The sequence below is a fragment of the Pygoscelis adeliae genome, unplaced genomic scaffold (genome assembly GCF_000699105.1).
Source record: "Pygoscelis adeliae isolate BGI_AS28 unplaced genomic scaffold, ASM69910v1 Scaffold66, whole genome shotgun sequence".
NCBI lineage: Eukaryota > Metazoa > Chordata > Aves > Sphenisciformes > Spheniscidae > Pygoscelis > Pygoscelis adeliae.
The window spans coordinates 9,310,084-9,329,020 of NW_008825167.1; the positions used below are offsets into that span (position 1 = coordinate 9,310,084).

Sequence of the window (18,937 nt, forward strand, 5' to 3'; positions counted from 1 at the left end):
CCATTATTTCCTGTGTTGTTCTAAACTTGGGTTTGCTGAATTCATTGGCATTTATCAGACTTTCTTTCATTAAAATTGTTTTCTTTTTTCTTTTTTTTTTTTAATTGTACATAGAGCATTCCCCACACAGGCAGACAGAGCAGTGCTAGATTTTTCCATATCCCAGATGCATTCCTTCTGCTTTAATTAAAAAAAAAAAAAAAAAAAAAAAGACTTTGTACAGTTGCATGTTAACAAAGTTGTGTGTGCTGAGGGTGAATGGCCGGACAGTATGTTATCTGCAAAGCATTTGGAGACAGTCTGACAGTACTTTATTTAGTTTCTTCATGCTGTAAAGCTCTCTATTAATAAAACTCTTTCAAGTACATGGCAGCACTACTGTACGCCCAGCTTCCAAGTCCTCAGCACTGCTGCAGCACTCTCTGTTCTGTACAGTACAAATTGCCTGTCCAACAGCTAACCAAAAGTGGTCTGTGCAGCTCTTGCAACAGAGTTCTGTTCTCAAGAGGAAGTATAGCTTTCTGAGGTAGACAGTATGGGGTTTTGTATTTTTTAAAATGTATCAAAATTTAAATTTGAGGTTTTTTTTCTTATGAAAATAATTATTGTTTTTCATTCAAGCCTTATGTAAAATGAGCATCTGAAAATCACGTGTGGCTTTGTGTAGGAAGTTTCTATACTGAGAAAGGGATCACTGCTTTGTCTTGGGAGAAGCAGTTTGAGCTTTCCCTGCCTGTCACTCAGAGGGGCAGCATCATCCCCAGCTCTGTCACCTACATGTGATTTCCGTAGTTAATACCGTGGGCAGATTCAGAGACTGACAATGAGAAAGGTCTCTGCAACCACATTTTTTAATCATAACATACCTTCTCTGTCAAAGATACTGTACCAGTACATGCCAGTGGAGCCAGGTTATCGCTCAGGAACAACGGGTTCTCATGCACTCATATGTAGGTGTCAAATTAAAGCTTTACTCTTGAGCCTGAAAAGCTCAGAATGGCTTTGGAGGCCAGATTTTCCCATGAAAGCTAAACCAGATGATTTTTTTTGGTCAGATGTAATCGGTATAAAATACGTTTACTTAAGCAAATAATTTTAAAATACCTATTGGAAGACAAGTGTGAAATAAATGCAAAATATTCTAGACCTTTTTTTGTAAAGATGACACCAAAAAAACCCAGCTGATAAACTTAGTGCAAATTGAAGTCTAGACTGGAAACCACAAAGGGAGTTTCAGGTTTACCAGCTAAGAAATGCTTGATGAAAAAAAGATAGCTGATGTCACCGAAGAGCCTGTCAAGCTTTCAGAGCAAGGAGCATAAATTCAGGCTAGAGCTGAGATCATAGCAGTAATATGGTGTGCAACATAAAGTGGTGGAATTTTCCAGACTTGAGTCCTAAAATGTTCCCACAAAAATGTACATGAAAAAATGTGTGCAGTTACACACTCCGACCCAAACATGAGCTTTTCCCATGCGCGCCTGAGTATATGTGCATCTGTGTGTGCTTTTTTGCATTTGTGGTCAGGTAAGGTCTTAAATCTGCTTAAATCTGTTTGTCTCAGCACATCCAACGGACTGGTTGAAACTACATTTATTTGTCAGCATCCCTGGGAAATGCTACATTGAAAATAAAAGGACTACTAAGAACATGACATTACAAGAAGATGCTTGTTTAGTGGCTTCATTCATACAGATGAATGTGTTCTGTGTGCAGGACCTTCAGACTAGGCCACAGAAAAATGCTCTTAATATTAAAAATATATGGATGCCAAAGAAATTAAGTTCTGAAGTAGCTTCTTGTGGAAGACCGGTGGAAGAAGGAAATGGTCATGGTTTCTGGTCCCAAGGCCTTCTCTTCCTCTTAGCATTGCCTCCTGCAAAAATGTATTTCTGATTTATCATGCATGAGAGGTAATCTATCATTTTGGAGTACTGGCCTTGATTTTCATTTTTCCCTAACGTTAGGCACCCTTTGTTAACTTTTCTTCATTTTACGGTGTGCAGCCTTTTCAGCTGAGGGTTTGTAATTGAGCAGTAAATCTTTCAGGCATAAGTAGACATTTCTGCATCTATCATTTTGACAATGTTCAGTCAGTTCTGAACTTGTTGTAATAAGAGGGATTTTTTGCCCTGAAGAGAGAAGAAAATCAAAGTTGTAACTGCATCCAGTCATCCAGAGACCCTGCAGCACTCCTCGTAGGCCTGTTAATCCGGTTGTCCTACCCAGTTGCCATCTCCGAGAACTGCATATTGTCTCTCATAAAAGTCTTTGAACAAAAACATCTTTTTTTTCTCTGCCCTGAGCTTAGTGAGGGGAGTCAAGTAACTTCTGGGCTCCGGTCTTAATGTGGACTGAGTTTTACTGAAGAATAAACTACTGACAGAGCTCTTCTTTTACTAGTTTAAATCGGCACAAAACTGAGCTTGTTAACTGTAAACATTGTGTGGCTGGTTTTACTTTCTATGGGAATTTCCAGCTAGAGATCTCAAAACACTTCAAACATTACTTTCTTGGCTTAAGTAATGTTCCCCAAAGAGGTTATCATCTCCATTTTGTAGCTGAGTAGAGTCAAGTGCTGAATGATCGTGCCTTAAAACTGACTGGAAAAAGTGTGTTTGGGAATGCATACTCGGTACAAGTGATTTCCATATAGTGTTTGTTAGTTTATAAGTAACTTCAGGAACATGCTGTGTCCCAAGACAGTCAGGCTGGGTTCTTTCTCCACTGCACATCATCACCAGCAGTGAAGGCTTTGCAAACTAAAGTAAACTTCCCAGGACTTACACCCTTATTGTCTCAAAGAGATGGTTTTAGATACCTTGGTACAAACCACGGCAAGGTCAGTGTGTTTGCATAAAAACTATTTAGGGCATGATCCGGAGACGTGACAGACTGAGCTGCGTGTGAGAGCTTTGACCAGCCTGCAGGACTGCTGCCAGCGTGCTTTGACAGAGCCAGAGGACCCTGTCCTGGCTGTGAACCAGAGTGTGTTTGTGTGACTGGCACCATGGAAAGTAATACATTACTTTAAAAAAGCAGATGCATATGTAAATTAAAAAAAAAAACACCAGTGAATACAGAACCACAAACATCCTATTTGCTTGTTTTCTCAGGGATAAGTTTTCTATAAGTTCCTGGCTAAAATCACAAATGCAAGCTGTAGCAGATCTCAGAGCAGAACCCAGGAGGGCTGAGACTTGATCCCTTACTTTCACCACGAGATAGTATTCCTCCTCTCTCCTACTTGCAGCTTTGGATGGAAAATTATTTAAATCATACCTAGCTCAGATTTACGGCCTAAAGTGCGGTCTGCATTTCTGCACCGCCTGGGCTGGGGATGCAGCTCCCCTGGCACGGGGTACCTCTGCCCTTGCAGCAGCAATGCCTCCAGCCACCCAGCGCCTCCTTCCCTGGGCTCTGCCCGATTCAGTGGCCATATATGGCAATAGACTTCATGGTCATAACGCAGGAGAAAGGGTACAGGGGTTGTCTTGGTTGAATATGTCAGAAAAGTATTTTTAAGGGGATATACAGGCACTAAAGATAGGCTTGCTGGCTGCTAGTCTGCTAGAATCTCATCCCCACTTTGCTCAGACAAATGGCAATAAGGCAGAAAGAGGAATCGTTTCAGGCTAGGGGATGCTTGAGAATTACGTTTTCCAGTACAGAAGGTAAAAGGGGTTTCTTTTTGAGACTTAAAGCATAGGCTATGATGTGAATAATTTCTGCTTTTCCTCTAATTTATCTAGGTAAACTCCTTAGGGCATTTCTTCTCTGCAAAATGCTAAGAGAGTTTTGGTGCTCTCTTAAGGAGGACGAGATTGATGCTAATGTATGTAGTGTGTAAGGGTCCAAAAGAGAGAGAAAATGAGAATTTAGTCATGCCAAAATGATGAAAAGTCCCAGAAAGTCAGTACTCTTCCAACACTGAAAAAGGAGTGTTTCAGGAATGAGAAATACTGAGTTACACCTGGAGCGAAACCCTTTTCCCTCTGCTGTGTTGTGCATAAGCAGATTTCAGCTTTACCATATTCCTGTGTTCAGAGTTAAGCAGCAGAGGCAGGAGGCAGGGGCTTCAGCCCTCCCCATTTCTAGCAATTCCTGTATTTGCAAAACGTGGGTAGATGGGGATGAGGGAGTGGGTTGGCTGGATGGGTTTCTAGCCTGGTTACATACAGAAGTGAAGCAAATGTGCTGTCAGGCCCTCAGCTTTCTCCCTAATCACTTTTGACCTCGATCATATTAAAAGTGTGAGCTTCTCCTGTGAGTTTCATGAAAACATGAGACGAGATGAGATGAGTTGCTATAATCGCATCCCTGTGGTGAGCACAGCCTGTAGCCCGAACTTGTCCCTCGGTATCCCCCAGGAGAGAGGTCTGCAAGCTCCTCAAACGCAGGAAGACTCAGTCTTATTCCGTATCGGGTCTCAAAGAGATCAACTACAAGGAACCAGCTACAAATTTAGTACTTTTACTCAGAATTTTTGGGGTTTCTGTGTGGCAGGGTCTGGCTGGCAAGCAGCTGGCTCTCTGCTTTTACTGCATAGCCTGTGCTTTTTATCTGAAGCCTGGATCTTTGAAGGTAGCTGGAAAAATCTAATTTGATTCTTCTGACTTTGCATGTAGGGTAAGTATTTTGCCTCCAGTCATGGTGTGTCATTTAAGATATAGTAACTATAGAAATTTGTAGGTGATGACAGGTAAAAACATTTATAGTAAATGTTAGTGCTTGTGTAGTAAGATAGTTTTAAAGAGAGAAATATTCCAGACACACCACGTGGCAGAAATGCCACTGATTTCACCCGTCACTGTCAATGGCTTGGGGCAGGGAATCTTTCCAGCTTTGTACCTGCAAATATTTCCCCTTTATTCTTCACGTCACTGCAGTCAATGCGATACACCGGTGTATATCCTGATCCAGCTGGGGATTCAAGACCTTTCTATAACATAAATAAGGAATAATAATATAGTTCAGGCTGCATAAGCTTTTTCCAGGCCTGCATTTGAAAGAGGCAGTTCTGAAGTCTACTAATTGTAACATTGTAATGGTAATTGTGGTATTTAAAATTCTTGCGATGGAATAACAGAAGATTATTTTAAATTTATTTAGTTTTGAGGATATCCGAAGAAATGAAAGGTCTTCAGTTTTCTGATTACATTTGCTTATATATTTTAAATATTTGAATACATTGTCTGTTTATGATCTCAGTTTGATTTTCCTGGCAGATCACCCTGTGTGTGTGTGTATATGTAATGTACAAAGGCATTTGTGCTGAGAAAAAGAGAATGATTTCCCTTTTCTAATGTGTGCGAAAACTTAAACTAGTAATGGAGTATGCACCATTACAAAGTATTCTCAGTACAGCCTTCCAGATAATGCCATTTTATTAAAAATAACACATTTGGGGATTCCTTTTATTTGCTTTCTAGTTTTGGAGCCATTGAGATACATTTATTCATATTTTCACACATTTCATTGCAATGGATAAAAATTTGCTGACCTCCTTTCCCCACTCTCACTCACAACTATTTTTTAATGAAAATAGTGGTCTTTTGTTTTCATATGACTCCAGGAGACGCCATAGAAAAAACTGACAAAAATGCCGAGTCTTGTGATTGAAATTATGCAAGTTGGCAACACTGGTGGAATGTTTTATCCTTAAAATTTTGAGTTAAAGCTATAAGCATGTGAAAACCACATCTATAATGGCAGCTGTCTGCAAACGTAATTATAGAGAGTGCATCCAGGCAACCATTATATATTAAAGGCATTTCATCCTGGTGAGCTGTAGAAGCATGAGTTTTATGCTGCGCATCGAACACAATTATATTGCACATAGAAGGTGACGAGCAAGTCTTTGCCAGTGAACCCCTTGAACCCAAATGAAGTGTTGGATCCTTGAATATGCATTTACTTCAGATCTTGCCATGAACTTCCATTTGATAGTCTGTCATTTTTTTAATCAAAATTTAATTACAACCCAATTAAACACTTTAGCTTCTTCTTAAATATGTGAGGTATGATAAGAACCGGATTTACTTGAGTGCATGACTTTGCACATACTATTCAGTTAGTGCTGCCAAATCATTTCCCTCTGTTCTGTCTGTAACTCCCATTACTATCTGCCTTTGCCAAAATTAACTAACTGTGTGGTGTGAGCAGATGCTGAAAACATGAGCCATTGAACCAGGGTCATGCAGGAGACAGAAATGAATGTTCCCAGAAACTGTACGGCCACATTTCTCTAGGAAGAAAACAGCAGTGTATTTACACCATGCTGAGGACCAGCAATTGAAAATAAAACAACACACATTAAAAAAATTCTTATGATTTTGGGGAATTTGGGGCTACATTTAACTCTGAGGTGCAAATGCTCTGCAACAGATATATCTAAATTTTCTGTTACAAAGGGTGCCAAGTGCCATGAAATACTGTGCTTGTGTTTCTGGGACAAGATATAGGGAAGTTCAGGCAGTCAAGAAAGGATACTGAAATGTTTTAAGATACTAGCTCAGAAATGAAAATGTAGGTTCACTTCCCCGCTCTGCTTAGATTTTTTTATGTGACATTGAGTGAGTGATTTGATCTTTCTTTTGTTCCTGAGTTCTCCATCTGTAAAATGGGGCTGGTGCTCTTTCTTTCTTTATGGCATATAGTGCCTGTAATTTATGATGTGCTCATGAGTTGTAGCAATTGGGTCTTTGTAAGCCCAGAAACATTTGATTTGTTTAGCTTCACCCTTAAAGGGAACTTCAATGCTGTGAAAGGACTGTTTGGTGCCATTTTTAGCTCTTCAATGGTTTCCACATCAAAATTGTTCAGTTCAAAACTGAAAAGTGTGAAGGGAGGAGCTGGATATGTAAACACGTACGTGTACATGGAAAGAGGAAAGTTTGCCTGTCTAGCGGTAATGTTTCCAGCAGACTAGGATGCCTTTCTTTCTTAGTTCGCTTGGCTCTGCTGTCTTTGCATGGCTGCATGGCTGTAAACCACGCTGTGGAGCTCAGCACCCCCTTGGCATGAGTCTGGATGGAGAGTTGGGACCTGTTCTCATCAACACAAGCAATTTCAGACTGATAATGGTCTGGTGGTAACCTCATGAGAGATAAAAAAAGGTAATTATGCCCTTAGGGAATCATCAAATGTCTTTACTCGTCACATATTTTTACATTTATATAGTTTCAGGTTTTGAAGTTGTTCAAATTCTATCAAAATCTCAGTGAATTCAGTTCTGGATTTTTCTTTAACTTTTTAAAAGCAGACTTAATGCCATTCTCATTTCCGAGAACACATTCACAATTGCTTTGACCTATATCTTTATGTCAATGTGCAAGTATAATACAAAAATACAACAAAATACCACTGCACAGTATTAACTGTAAGTCGATCAGCACTTCATTAGTTTTCCAATAGCAAAAAAGAGCAGCTGGGTAGTGTATTATGCAAAACTCTTGTCCTTTGACATGCGGGACCTTGAATCTAATCCCACTTTTATGTCATCATAATGAAATTAATTTGATGGTGTCAGCTGAGTTCGTATTGCAAAACTAGCACATGGAAGTAAGCAGCACTGCTGGTTTCTTTACTCAGGAGAGCCTTGGAGCTTAGCTTGTCTAGAAACTGAAACCTCCCACCTCTAGACATTATGTTTCCTCCAGGTTGTACATGAAATGACTTAGGGAGGCAGCATGGAGAAGTTGGTGTAGTGGCAGCCTGCCTGACACCTGCCAGCCTAGTAAATGTCTGTGGGATTCTCCTTCCCATCTCCCTTCACATTCATATATAATTTTTCTGATTTGTATTTTATGAATAACTAATAAATTCTGCCTTGTCTCCTAAGGTTATAAAAGATGTGTGCAGCAACTGTATGGGAGCGGTAGACTCCGATGGGCTGTTGTCTAGTTCTCCAGTACACAAGACAGAGCTGGAAAAGGTAAAGTTATCAAAATGATGAATGCAAAATTCCTAGCAGTTACTTATTATAGAGGCACTGCTAGACACTGCATGGTTTAGGGGATCTTCAGACCACAAAGCTGAAACTGAATTTAGGTTCTGGATTTCATGTATTAACTTCTTCATGTTAGACCATTTTCTGGGGGGATCTTCAATAACTATTTGCTGACTCGTGCTGCTGTTTTAGACTATTAGCCCCTGTGTCATTTTTGTTTGTCTGAATACATGCACACATCCTAGAGAGTTAAGACTTCTGCCATGTCTATTCATTTGGTCACGAACAACCAGCAGACTGGCTTGTGTCCATTAGCAGCTTCTCTTTAGCCATTTAGGGTGCAGACTAAGCAGGTCTGATATGTGTGCTGTGATGCAGAGACACTCTCCACCAAGTGCAAAGAGCAACCAGGGATGTGACCCTCAGGGAAGAATAGCTGAAGCTGATACAAAAGTTTTAAGTGAAAGTCTTTTAGTTTTGAGAATTTAGTTCTTGAAGAGCTCCCTGGGCATGCTGAGGTCACTGTGTTGACAGACCCTTTCAAGCATTCGTGCCTCAACACAGAAACTTGGCTATTCACGTGTGGTTGTCTCTGCTGCCTTGACTCAGCAGGATATGAGAGCAAGAATTAGGAAGGAGAACAACCCTGCAGTGAACAATCAGTACATTACCAGCACCAATTTAAGCCCCTGCTCTGTTAAGTCATCCATGTGAGCAGACCCCTCTGCAGACCCTGCTTAAAAGTCCCACTGACAAATGTTTCATCACCAATTCCTGATGGCAAGTTCTAGCTCCGTAGTGGAAGGACGCTACAGTCAGTAGTGTTACGTTGCATTGCACCTGGGATAGTAAGAGCAAAGCATGTTCCATGACAGCTCAGACCTCCTGATTTCACAAGGCAAAAGCTGTTGGGTTTGCATGCTTGCACACACCTGCAGAGTATTAACAAAGTAACTGAAAGTGTCATAAAATAGTTGTTTTCTAAAATGCATGCCATGAAAAAGGGTAGCATAACTTCTCATTTGTTTCTTTTTGTGATAATCTGTACATCTTCTTCATGGCTTCACCACTCATGAATAACGTGGTTACCAAATCTGTGCTGGCATAAGCTCTTTACCATGTCGTCCTATATCTCGTATGCAACCATTACAGAATAATCGGTGCTAAAAATTTATTTCAAAAGCCTCTTTTTTGCAGATATTGAAAGTAGTGAAGCACCATGTAGGAATGCACTATTTTCTGATAAGTTGTAATTGTAAATGCGTATGTGAAGCGTTTTTTAAAGAAATGATTTTAAAATTATTCTTATCTGATCCATGTAATTGTTCATTGCTTAGCAGATTAATAAACAGCAACATTTAGAGTCTAGAAATTAATTAAAAATATATTGTGTATATATTTTTATATACTCAATATAAACAATTTATATACTCAATATAATACTTTATTGTGTATATATTTTATATACTCAATATAAATAATTTATATACTCAATATAATACTTTATATTTTAAATACTCAAGAGTTATTGAGTTATGGTTATGTCACTGTTTTGACTGTACTTTCAAATATAGACCTATTTTGTGGTTTCTGTGCTTTTCTAGAGCCTGTATGGCAATATAAAAATCCCTCTAAAACTGAATTTTTTACTATCGCCTATTTGTCTTCCAAGTGGATGAGAACTTGAAATGTGTTTTAGTTCACAGTAAGCATACTTTTAAATTGACTCATGACACTTCATTTGGCAAAGGTGCCAACATTGTATATCAACTAATCTCTTTGTCCCTGCAGAAGTTGTCATCTGAGAGGCCAAGCTCAGATGGGGAAGGTGCTGTGGAAAATGGCATCACTACCGTGTGCAATGGGAAAGAACAAGGTACGTCTCAGATCCAGAGATGCCTGGTGTAAATAATATGTGCATATGGGGAGCAATAGGTAGTGAAATACCTGGCTTTTGTCTTTTAAAAATAGGCAGTAAAGTTTTTGAATATTTTTATTAGGATTCAATTTAACTTGAAAGCTGAATTATGTAAAGAGTGAATCCTTAAAATTTTGCAGTAACAGAGGCATTTGATGTCATTGTGCAGGTAAAATCAATATAATTAGTATAAGGAAACAGAATATAGAAATTTTGACTCAGCCTTTTGTGTGTTCAAAAGTACAGTTTTTAGAGCTTGGCCGACCACTATAAGCATCTAACAGTTGCTTTTAGCAACTGTAACTACAGTGGCAACATAAATAGTGGGTGTATAGCTTCTAAGCAAAAAAGCTATCATTTAATACTAGAAGGAAAGAATCATGAGTATTATATAAATATATATGTGTGTATACACATACATACAGAGTTTATATATGTGTGTATACACAGATACATAGATATATAAACTATTATGTATGATTATTTATATTAACATACTAAAATGTGTATAATCACCTAATTATCAGTGGGTTTGTGAGGATATATGTATGTAATTTTACATATGCTACTTTGGAGCCATGCATGTTTTGTAGTCCTTATAATCTAACAGAGGCACATCCCAAACCCAGAGGGAATTTTGTCTGAGTTATATCTAAACAACTCAACCCCTATGCTCTCTGCGCCACCCCCCTCTCTGCTCCCCAAAGCGGAAGAAATTCTGTGACTTTGTTAACTTGCCGTGTAGCAGTGGTATCGTTTCAATAAGACATTTTTCTGCGGCTGTCAAGCTGAAGGGTAATGTGAGCTGCAGTGAGCACGAAGTCAATACTGGCCTCGGTGCCAGCGCTGTCTCGCCTTTTGACTCATTTCCTTTATCTTCTCCCTGGGTCGTTTTCCAACATTTCCTGACTATACAGATCTCTGACATACCCAACAGTATAGAACAACGTCAGGTTTTTGTGGTTTCTAGAAGTTGTGGTACATGGTTAGATTTCACCCTATAAAATCTTCTACTAAGCTTTCAAAAAGCGTACTACTGTTTTAGCCTCTGAAACCTGCTGAGAAACATCTGTGATCCAAAAGCTGTTTGTCCATGATGTCCAAAAGTGCCTGGTCGCTCAGGTGCCCCACAAGAGGCACACTGATAGAGCACGTGCTGCTGGAAAACCAGCCCAGCTTAGATGTCTCAAGGAGAGTAATTAAAAATACCGGTTGCTGTTGAAAGTTGTGACCTTCAATATGTAGTAATAAAAATAATAGGCATTAATGACTGCAAGGAGATTAAACTATGCCTGGCATCATTTTAAGTGGTTCTGGATGAAGGTCCACAATTTTGTTACACAATGGATAGGAAACACTTAAGGGAGTATGTGGGAAGGGACACTCGAGAGCAGTCATCTCCAGCGGTCACGGCCAGCCTCTACTCCACTCTTAACCAGCTGCTCGTTTTGATGTAGGGAAGGAAATGAGAAGAAAAGACTTTTGTGACAAAAGTCACTGGCAGTCAGGCAATCAGTATATTCTTTAGACTCAAAAAGATTAAGTCATGAAGGCCTTATTTCTGCCGCCTCTCAGTTCTGCAGGAAAATAAAACAGCAGTGTGAAGGGAAGATAGGACACAAAAACTAAAAAGCACCAAAATGGGCTTATTCCACTGTCTGTTCTTGCTCCTGAGAATGGTTCCTTTGGGCTTCTGTCTCAGAGAGATGAGTTTTTCTCAGTCTCTGGCTTTTTTTTAATGCTTTCAATCTCCTCCCCACTCAACAGCCACAGCTGGTCATGGGCTGCCGCTGCGTGGGACAGAAACCGGTCTGTGGGCAGGTGCTGCCTTTGGGTTTTCCCTCAGGCAGGGGCTGACATGAGCAGATGGGGCGGGTGACCTTCCTCCCTCAAACATGGCAGCTCGTTGCATGTTTAGAGAGCGCAGTATAAGTTGTGAACACCCTTCCCTTAGGAAGAGAGAATTAGACCTTTGCTTGCACACACGTGTCGCTGTATTGGAGTTTGCTGGTGAACAGCTATCCGCACCTGAAAAGCTGCCTTTCCCCCTCGGCACCGCATGTGGCAGGTGACAGATTTGTACAGTCTTGGCTACTGATACAATTTCTAAATAACGTTCCATGATTCCTAACAATTAAACTAAATATGATAAATTATCCCATTGTGAGTCCCAAACTGCTTCTCTGTTTCCCGTGCATTCTTCTTCCCGGTTCATCAGTTCATATAGCCATTTCTCGTATGAACATTTTGTCCTTTTTTTCCTCAGTTTACACAAGTCCATAACCACTAAATGTTCCCTGTTGCAAAGGGAATTGATGTCAATTACAGCAGCTCAATCAGTAACTATCCTAAATGTATTTTTCATCAAAATCATGTATCGGGGCAAGTTGATGGATGTTTTTGCTGCCCTTTCAGTTAGCAGAGAGACTGTTGCTCTATTGATGGAATCCAAATTAGGCCACTGAATGCAATTTCCGAAAGTTCATTTCGTTTGTTCTGTTTTGCAAATAAAAGGTCTTTTTTTCTGATTCTGTTTAATCTTAGAAACTTTTTTAAAAAATTTATTAGGATTTTAGTCAGATAGGCACTTTTAAAAACTATATCCATAGTCCTTGCCATGTTACGTTCAGCAGCTCAACATGCCTCAGTGCACGGAGCTGTAATATTACTAGTGATGTATTAAGTTAATGGAAGCATAGACTGAATGTTAGCAAAATACCTCTTTTCAGCAGAGCTTCTTCTTTCCAAGCCCTCATGATCACAAAAAGTGCCAACTTCTAACCATTGAATGCTTATACTGATCCCACTAATTTAATTGTTAGTAGTTAATTTATAAGTCTTGTCTTTCTAAAAGGTCCATTATTATAAGATACCTTAATTGTACATGGCAGGAGTATTTTTGCTAGGCAAGCATATTCTGTCTTTGTTGTGTACTTAATTGTTGAAGTATTTTGAGGTAAATGTTTAGGAACAATGAAGGATCATCTGGCTGGATTTTTATTCTTGTGTATATGAGCTAAATTTATGTGCAGGTACCTCAGTCATACTGATAAATTAGATGATGACTGCTGTGGAAAGAGACTTTCAGCTTGATTAGATTAAATTAAATTAGAAGCTTGATTTTTGTTTTTCTTATCCTTCTGAATGCCATGATTTTTATAGCACAGAGGTTATTTATAAGCATCTGCATTAGAGAGGGCATATGATGTTTATCTCATTGCAGTCTGCAACTTTTGTACAAATGTTCATCTTGCACAGGATTGCTTGTCTGAACTACTGTTTTTATTCAGGTTCCCTCTAGTCATTGGTTAATTTAAACACACTAAAATACACACTTTTGCTTTCTTAATAGTGAAGAGGAAAAAAAGTTCAAAATCAGAAGCCAAGGGCACTGTGACTAAAGTAACAGGGAAAAAAATAACGAAGATCATTGGTTTAGGAAAGAAAAAGCCATCAACAGATGAACAGACCTCATCAGCTGAAGAAGATGTTCCAACATGTGGTAAGTGATTTTTCTCCTTGAGTCTTAAATGCACATTGCAACTAAAACTTTATAAAATTCTAGAGTAGAAATTCCTCTAAAATTGCTTTTACTACTATAATTCTTCCCCCAACATCAGAAGGATGCACTCAGACTGAAAGAGGAGTAATCAAGAGCTTATAATTTGAAAAGAGACTAGAAGAACTTGACTTTTTAAATAAAATGGTAGCACAGGCTCAGAAGACATATCATTGCTCTTTGCAAAGGTGAGGGAGAAGAGAAGCGTGGACAAAAAGCAGAAAGAAACAAGAGCTGTTTTCAAACAAATGGATATAAAATGAATATAGGCTGGACTATGAAATAAATTTAGGCTAGGAATTAGAAGAAGGTTCTTGGGAAGGGATCCAGTCTTTTATGATGGATCGTGGTGAGGTTTTATGGGATGGCAATCAAGACAGCAGTCGACTGGCCTCAGCCAAAGTGATTTAATTGTGGGTTCCTAAAGTGGTACATATTGGGCAAAACTTGAATGAAGTAACAAATTTCTAGTAAGCTATTTTAACTCCTAATGTTGATCACTCCATACGACAGCTGTAGTGCTTGGCAGCACCAAGGAAGTATATAAAAAGGCACGCAGAAAATGCTTACGGTTTGTGCCTTAGCTGTTAATGTTTGCTCACAGTTTAGGATTTTGCGCAATGCGCTTAGCTGATGTCCTCACAGCTCTGGTATTTGCAAACAATGCAATGTATTTACATTCTCCTGTTTGCCTTCTGGTGCTCCAGTATGAAGTAACACTTTCATACGTGAATGAGGTTGAACCCACCCTTCTCCCAATCCCTTCCAAAAAAAAATTTCATAGAAAGCAAGCTGTGAAGCAGTTGCACCGGATTCTGAATTTGGATTTGCCTTTTCCCCTTTAATTGACTAGGAAAACTTTGGGAAACCCAGAAATCTGTGATTAGGCAGCAGTTGGCAGAACTAATCGGTACATGAAGTATGATAGATGCTTGCCCAAGGTGAAAGAAGCAGATCCATGGACCACCAGCAAGAACTTCATAGATTACAGGTGGCTCTCAAGCCACACTTTAGGAATCATTCACATAAGCAATCTTTGATTAAATAAGTATGTGTGTATATATGTCTATACATCAGCTAAGTACAGATGTGATTTATCAGCCAAAAGAACAGCTGGGAAAAGCTGTGTCCAGCCAGATGCATTGTCTGAAGCATCTGGCTTCCATAAAAGCTCAAACTTCCGGGGTCTCATACTCCATTGATTATTCTGTATTATGTGAGACATTAACCACAGCTGGACAGTCTAATTCCTAGAATTTCTATCATTATTTTGGATATGGACATAAGTATAGCCATTACTATTGCCTGCATTTGGCTCTACTCAACACCACTTGCAGATTTTACAGGAAAATATATAAGTGTCTAAGCTTTGGTCATTGCAGGAAGGCTTTGCAGAAGGAGTTTCTCACCACCAGAAATTTGGCTTAGTGCAATGCCCTCTGGGAGGTTGCTCCATAGTTGAAGGCTTGTACACTTTAAAAGGCTCTACCTCCCATGAACAAAGGGAAAAGCCCAGCAGAGCTGCAGGGGACACCCAGCTAGAGTGGAAATGGAAACCCACCTGCACTCAAAGTCACGGCAAAGCTCTTCCCTACAGCATCACCGGTCTTTGCCTGGGCTGAGCTGAAGTGCTAATGCCCCAACTGGGAACACACTCAAGGCATTTTGGTCATGTAAACTGTTGAAGTTTTAAGTAGGGATATGTGGGAGGAAAAGCATGGGATCCTGCTTAGTTCAAGTGAAGTAGGAGGGTTTGGAAGAGCTTTTCTGAGCGGTGCGTTGGGAGCAGAGGGGGAAGAAAAGTACTGTCTGAAAAAAAGGACTCTCACTCCAAAACAAGCCAGCTGGCTTGCACGTGAAGGGTTTTCTGTTTCTAGGGATTATATTATAATGCACAGCTATACAGGGTTTTGTTACAGGAGGAGGGAGGAGAGCTGGAGAGTGTGATCATCACAAGGAGCCAAAATCAGAGGATTGTGCACATCATCCTTTTTTTATGGCACCTTCCAAGATGTGTGCAATTCTGATCTGCTATATCCTGTTGGATCAAGCTTTGCCATTGGAACCATAATGTTGGAAGGGGAACCCAGAAAAATGAATGATAAATCATAGTTTTAATGAAAACCAAAGAGATAGCTATCCAACAGGACTAAATGAAAATCAGACCAGAGATAGAAGACTTTTTTTTTTACATAAATTCTGGCCTGTGCAAGATATCATTTGTTTCCGTCTTCATAGCCTGTTTGGAAGCAGCAACATGCTGAATTCATGTACCGTTCGTAATGTGGAAGTAAAAGATCTTTTTTTTTTTTTCATTCCCAGACTAAATAAGGCAGGAAAATTGGGCATTGTCTTGATTTTAAGGTTTGAGTCTGGAATGATTGTTGCTATGGGACAGAGAAGGAAAAACAAAACAGTGCCCATTTAATGATATTATATGCCTAGACACTGTATCCGATACAGAGCATGATAGGAAAAGCGGGTTTTTTTAAAAGCCACTTTGTTCATGAAATTTTGATTTGTTGTAAGGGTACTGTATTATCCCTGGAAAAAAAACCCCACCTTTGTTTAAACTTTTGTCTTAAAGTTTAGCTAAATTTCATATACATTTACTTCTTGAATTTTAAACCAATATGAATTTTATTTTTATTGGCATCAGTAGCGATTTTTTAAGTTCTGCTTTAAAAGTGTTGCAAACCAAACGTGCATTCTTCTTTCTAAACAAAAGTAGAACATATAACATCAATGCTTAGTAGGTCCTTAAAACACTGATTTTGGATGTTACAGAAGGTAGCTCATCACCTAATTATATAATAGGAGCTGTGATTTTCCCAGAAAATTTTGGTCAGCCACAGTTATCAAAGCCATTACATACGGAGAAGTGAGCACACTGGCTGTGTACGTACCTTTTTATCACAGTCCCTCTCCCATTCTTACTAAAGTCTTGGGGATCAGTGTGCTCCTGCTCATCCAGCCACCGCAGCAACTAACAGAACAGCCACTTGCACGTGAGCGGGATCACATCTTTATATGCTTTTTTCTAGGTTATTGGCACAGTGAAAGTTTTCATTAAAAGAAATGGGGCAGGGTCATTTATTTGTCTTCCTAAAATCCATCTGGACTTTCTATTGTAAGAGGAAAAAGTTGTTTAAGTGCTAGCATTACATTGAAAAGTAAGTTTCTTTTTTTTTTTTTTCTTTTCAAAAAAAGTCAGGAGTAAAATATCTCACGTTTCATTTTATTGCAGGATATCTCAACGTGCTCTCAAATAACCGTTGGCGTGAGCGCTGGTGCAGAGTGAAAGATAATAAACTGATTTTCCACAAGGACAGGACAGATCTGAAGACACATATTGTTTCTATCCCTCTCCGTGGCTGCGAAGTCATCCCGGGACTGGATTCGAAGCATCCCCTAACCTTCCGCCTGCTCCGAAACGGGCAGGAGGTCGCTGTGCTCGAGGTGTGGTGGTTTGCTAATGGCTATGACTTGTAGGAACTCCCACAAGCTAAATTAGAGAAGCACTTTCATACAACCTGGCCATTCAAAAAATCTTTGGAATAGTATTATTGCAGAGCTCGATAATAAATACTGGAAGGAGAAACAAATATTAAGAGTTGTAGGCAAAGAGAGAACTGACATTTAATGCAGTTCAGAAATCTTCTCAGTAAGATGCTTTTCTCTGACCTTCCCTTGACCTGTTACTAAAATATCCCTGCTCCTTCTCTATACACACTTTTACATCAGGGATATAATCACTTTGGGTAAATAACTTTGCAATAATTAAATAATGGATCCCTGTTGATGGGAACTCTAGAGCTCTTAACTCTCATTTGTCTGCTACTTACATGAACCACTTTCGCTCAGTCTGTATCTGTAGTAAGGTAATTCTGCAGTAAGAAGATAGAGCGTGCCAGGATCCGGGTGAGTCTCTTGACACACCACATGTGTACACACTGGCACAGTCCTCGCACTTCGAAGGTCATACCTTCATCTGTGTTAGGTGGGTCAGGATTTTCTGAGGGGCTTTATTCATCATATTCATCGAAAGCTGAAATGAGAAGACACTTAAAGCCAAGTATAATGAAGATATAGGAGGAGGCAACCTTTTCTTTTCAGTGGCAGGATGGACACTTTGACCACTTTGGATTTCCAACTGCAGGTCACGTTAGTCTCCTGTCCTTGCAACCATGCCTGTTACCTGTGAGCAGTGCAGAGAAGTTGAAAAACTAGAAAACAGCTCAAGGAACTGTGAAAGGCAATGAAATATTTAAAAAGAATGAGAAATTTAGAAACCACACAGTTTCCTTCCCCCCACACTTTTTTCCATTATTTATTTTGCTACTGTTTAACTTTGCAATTGGTGAATTGAAGCAAAATATGAAAAAAAAAAATATTTTAACAGTATTCATGTTTGTACTTGCGCCATTAGGAATATAAATGTCACCATCTAGACAAATGTATTGGAATTTTTCAAAAACCAACACTAAAATTTCTTCTACTGATTCTTTTTTTTTTTTCCCCTCGTTTCTACTTAGGACTAAGAGTTTCTTCTTAGGAGTCATCCTAACTAAAATCCCCCAGCCTAGCATAGGAAAATAATTCTGTTATAGCTTTCAATTTTCTGAAGTCTAAAATAAGCATGACTTGAATCTAAATCCACTAGCCTTAAACAATTATTTTTTCTTCTTTTTTGGAGATTGCCCATTTCATATTACATCACAACTGATGACCACATAGCTTACTTAAAGTGCACTCCTTCTAGCAAAGCAGATTTAATAAGAAATCCTCGGGGTTTTAGGAGTTCAGCAGAGAGAAACCAGAGCCTTTCATACAATGTGGTAGCAATTTGTTAGCCAAAAAGAATGCACCATTTCGAAATAATGCTCAGCTCAGTGGCAGACTAAAGACCTGAAGTACGCCCTTGCCCTCTCCTCGCAGGCATCCTCCTCCGAAGACATGGGCAGATGGATAGGAATTTTGCTGGCGGAAACGGGGTCTTCGACAGACCCCGGCGCTCTGCACTACGACTACATCGACGTGGAAATGACGGCAAGCGTCATCCAGGCTGCCAAACAGACGTTCTGGTGAGAGGCGTTCAGCTACCCGGGTGTTTCCAGTACTGTGAGAATTTATATCCGTGCGCTAACTCCGGTGCCAAGAGAGCTTATCAAAATCCACCCCCCTTTGCCAGATATTGAACTCCTAAAGTGTTTCAGCATTGCAGCATGTTAGATGTGTTTATGATTATCGTGTTGGCATCCTGCTAAGTTCTGTAAAAGATGCAGACACCATCCAACTTTAGTCAAATCTTTACTCATTTTTTCAGTAAGTCTCCTTATCAAATGCTATATTTTAATATTTTATTTTGCCTGAAGACTTAGAACTATCCCTGGACAAGGAGAAATATGCTGAAAATTAAATAAATATGCAACTACGTAGCTCACATTTATCTATTGGCTGTATTTGCTGTACATATAGCCAGCAAATTATGCTGTACATAAATGCACAG

The 18,937-nt window shown here is 39.5% G+C and overlaps 1 protein-coding gene across 2 annotated transcripts in view; it reads left to right on the top strand.

Annotated features, from left to right (window-relative positions):
* The window catches only part of AFAP1 (actin filament associated protein 1), a 62,619-nt gene that overhangs the window by 27,526 nt on the left and 16,156 nt on the right, over positions 1-18,937 (top strand). For both annotated transcript variants that reach the window (XM_009328832.1, XM_009328834.1), the window contains exons 6-10: positions 7,844-7,936; positions 9,743-9,827; positions 13,222-13,371; positions 16,676-16,887; positions 18,367-18,512. In XM_009328832.1, coding sequence (XP_009327107.1) covers positions 7,844-7,936; positions 9,743-9,827; positions 13,222-13,371; positions 16,676-16,887; positions 18,367-18,512 — 686 coding nt within the window. The remainder of the gene's footprint in view (positions 1-7,843; positions 7,937-9,742; positions 9,828-13,221; positions 13,372-16,675; positions 16,888-18,366; positions 18,513-18,937) is intronic.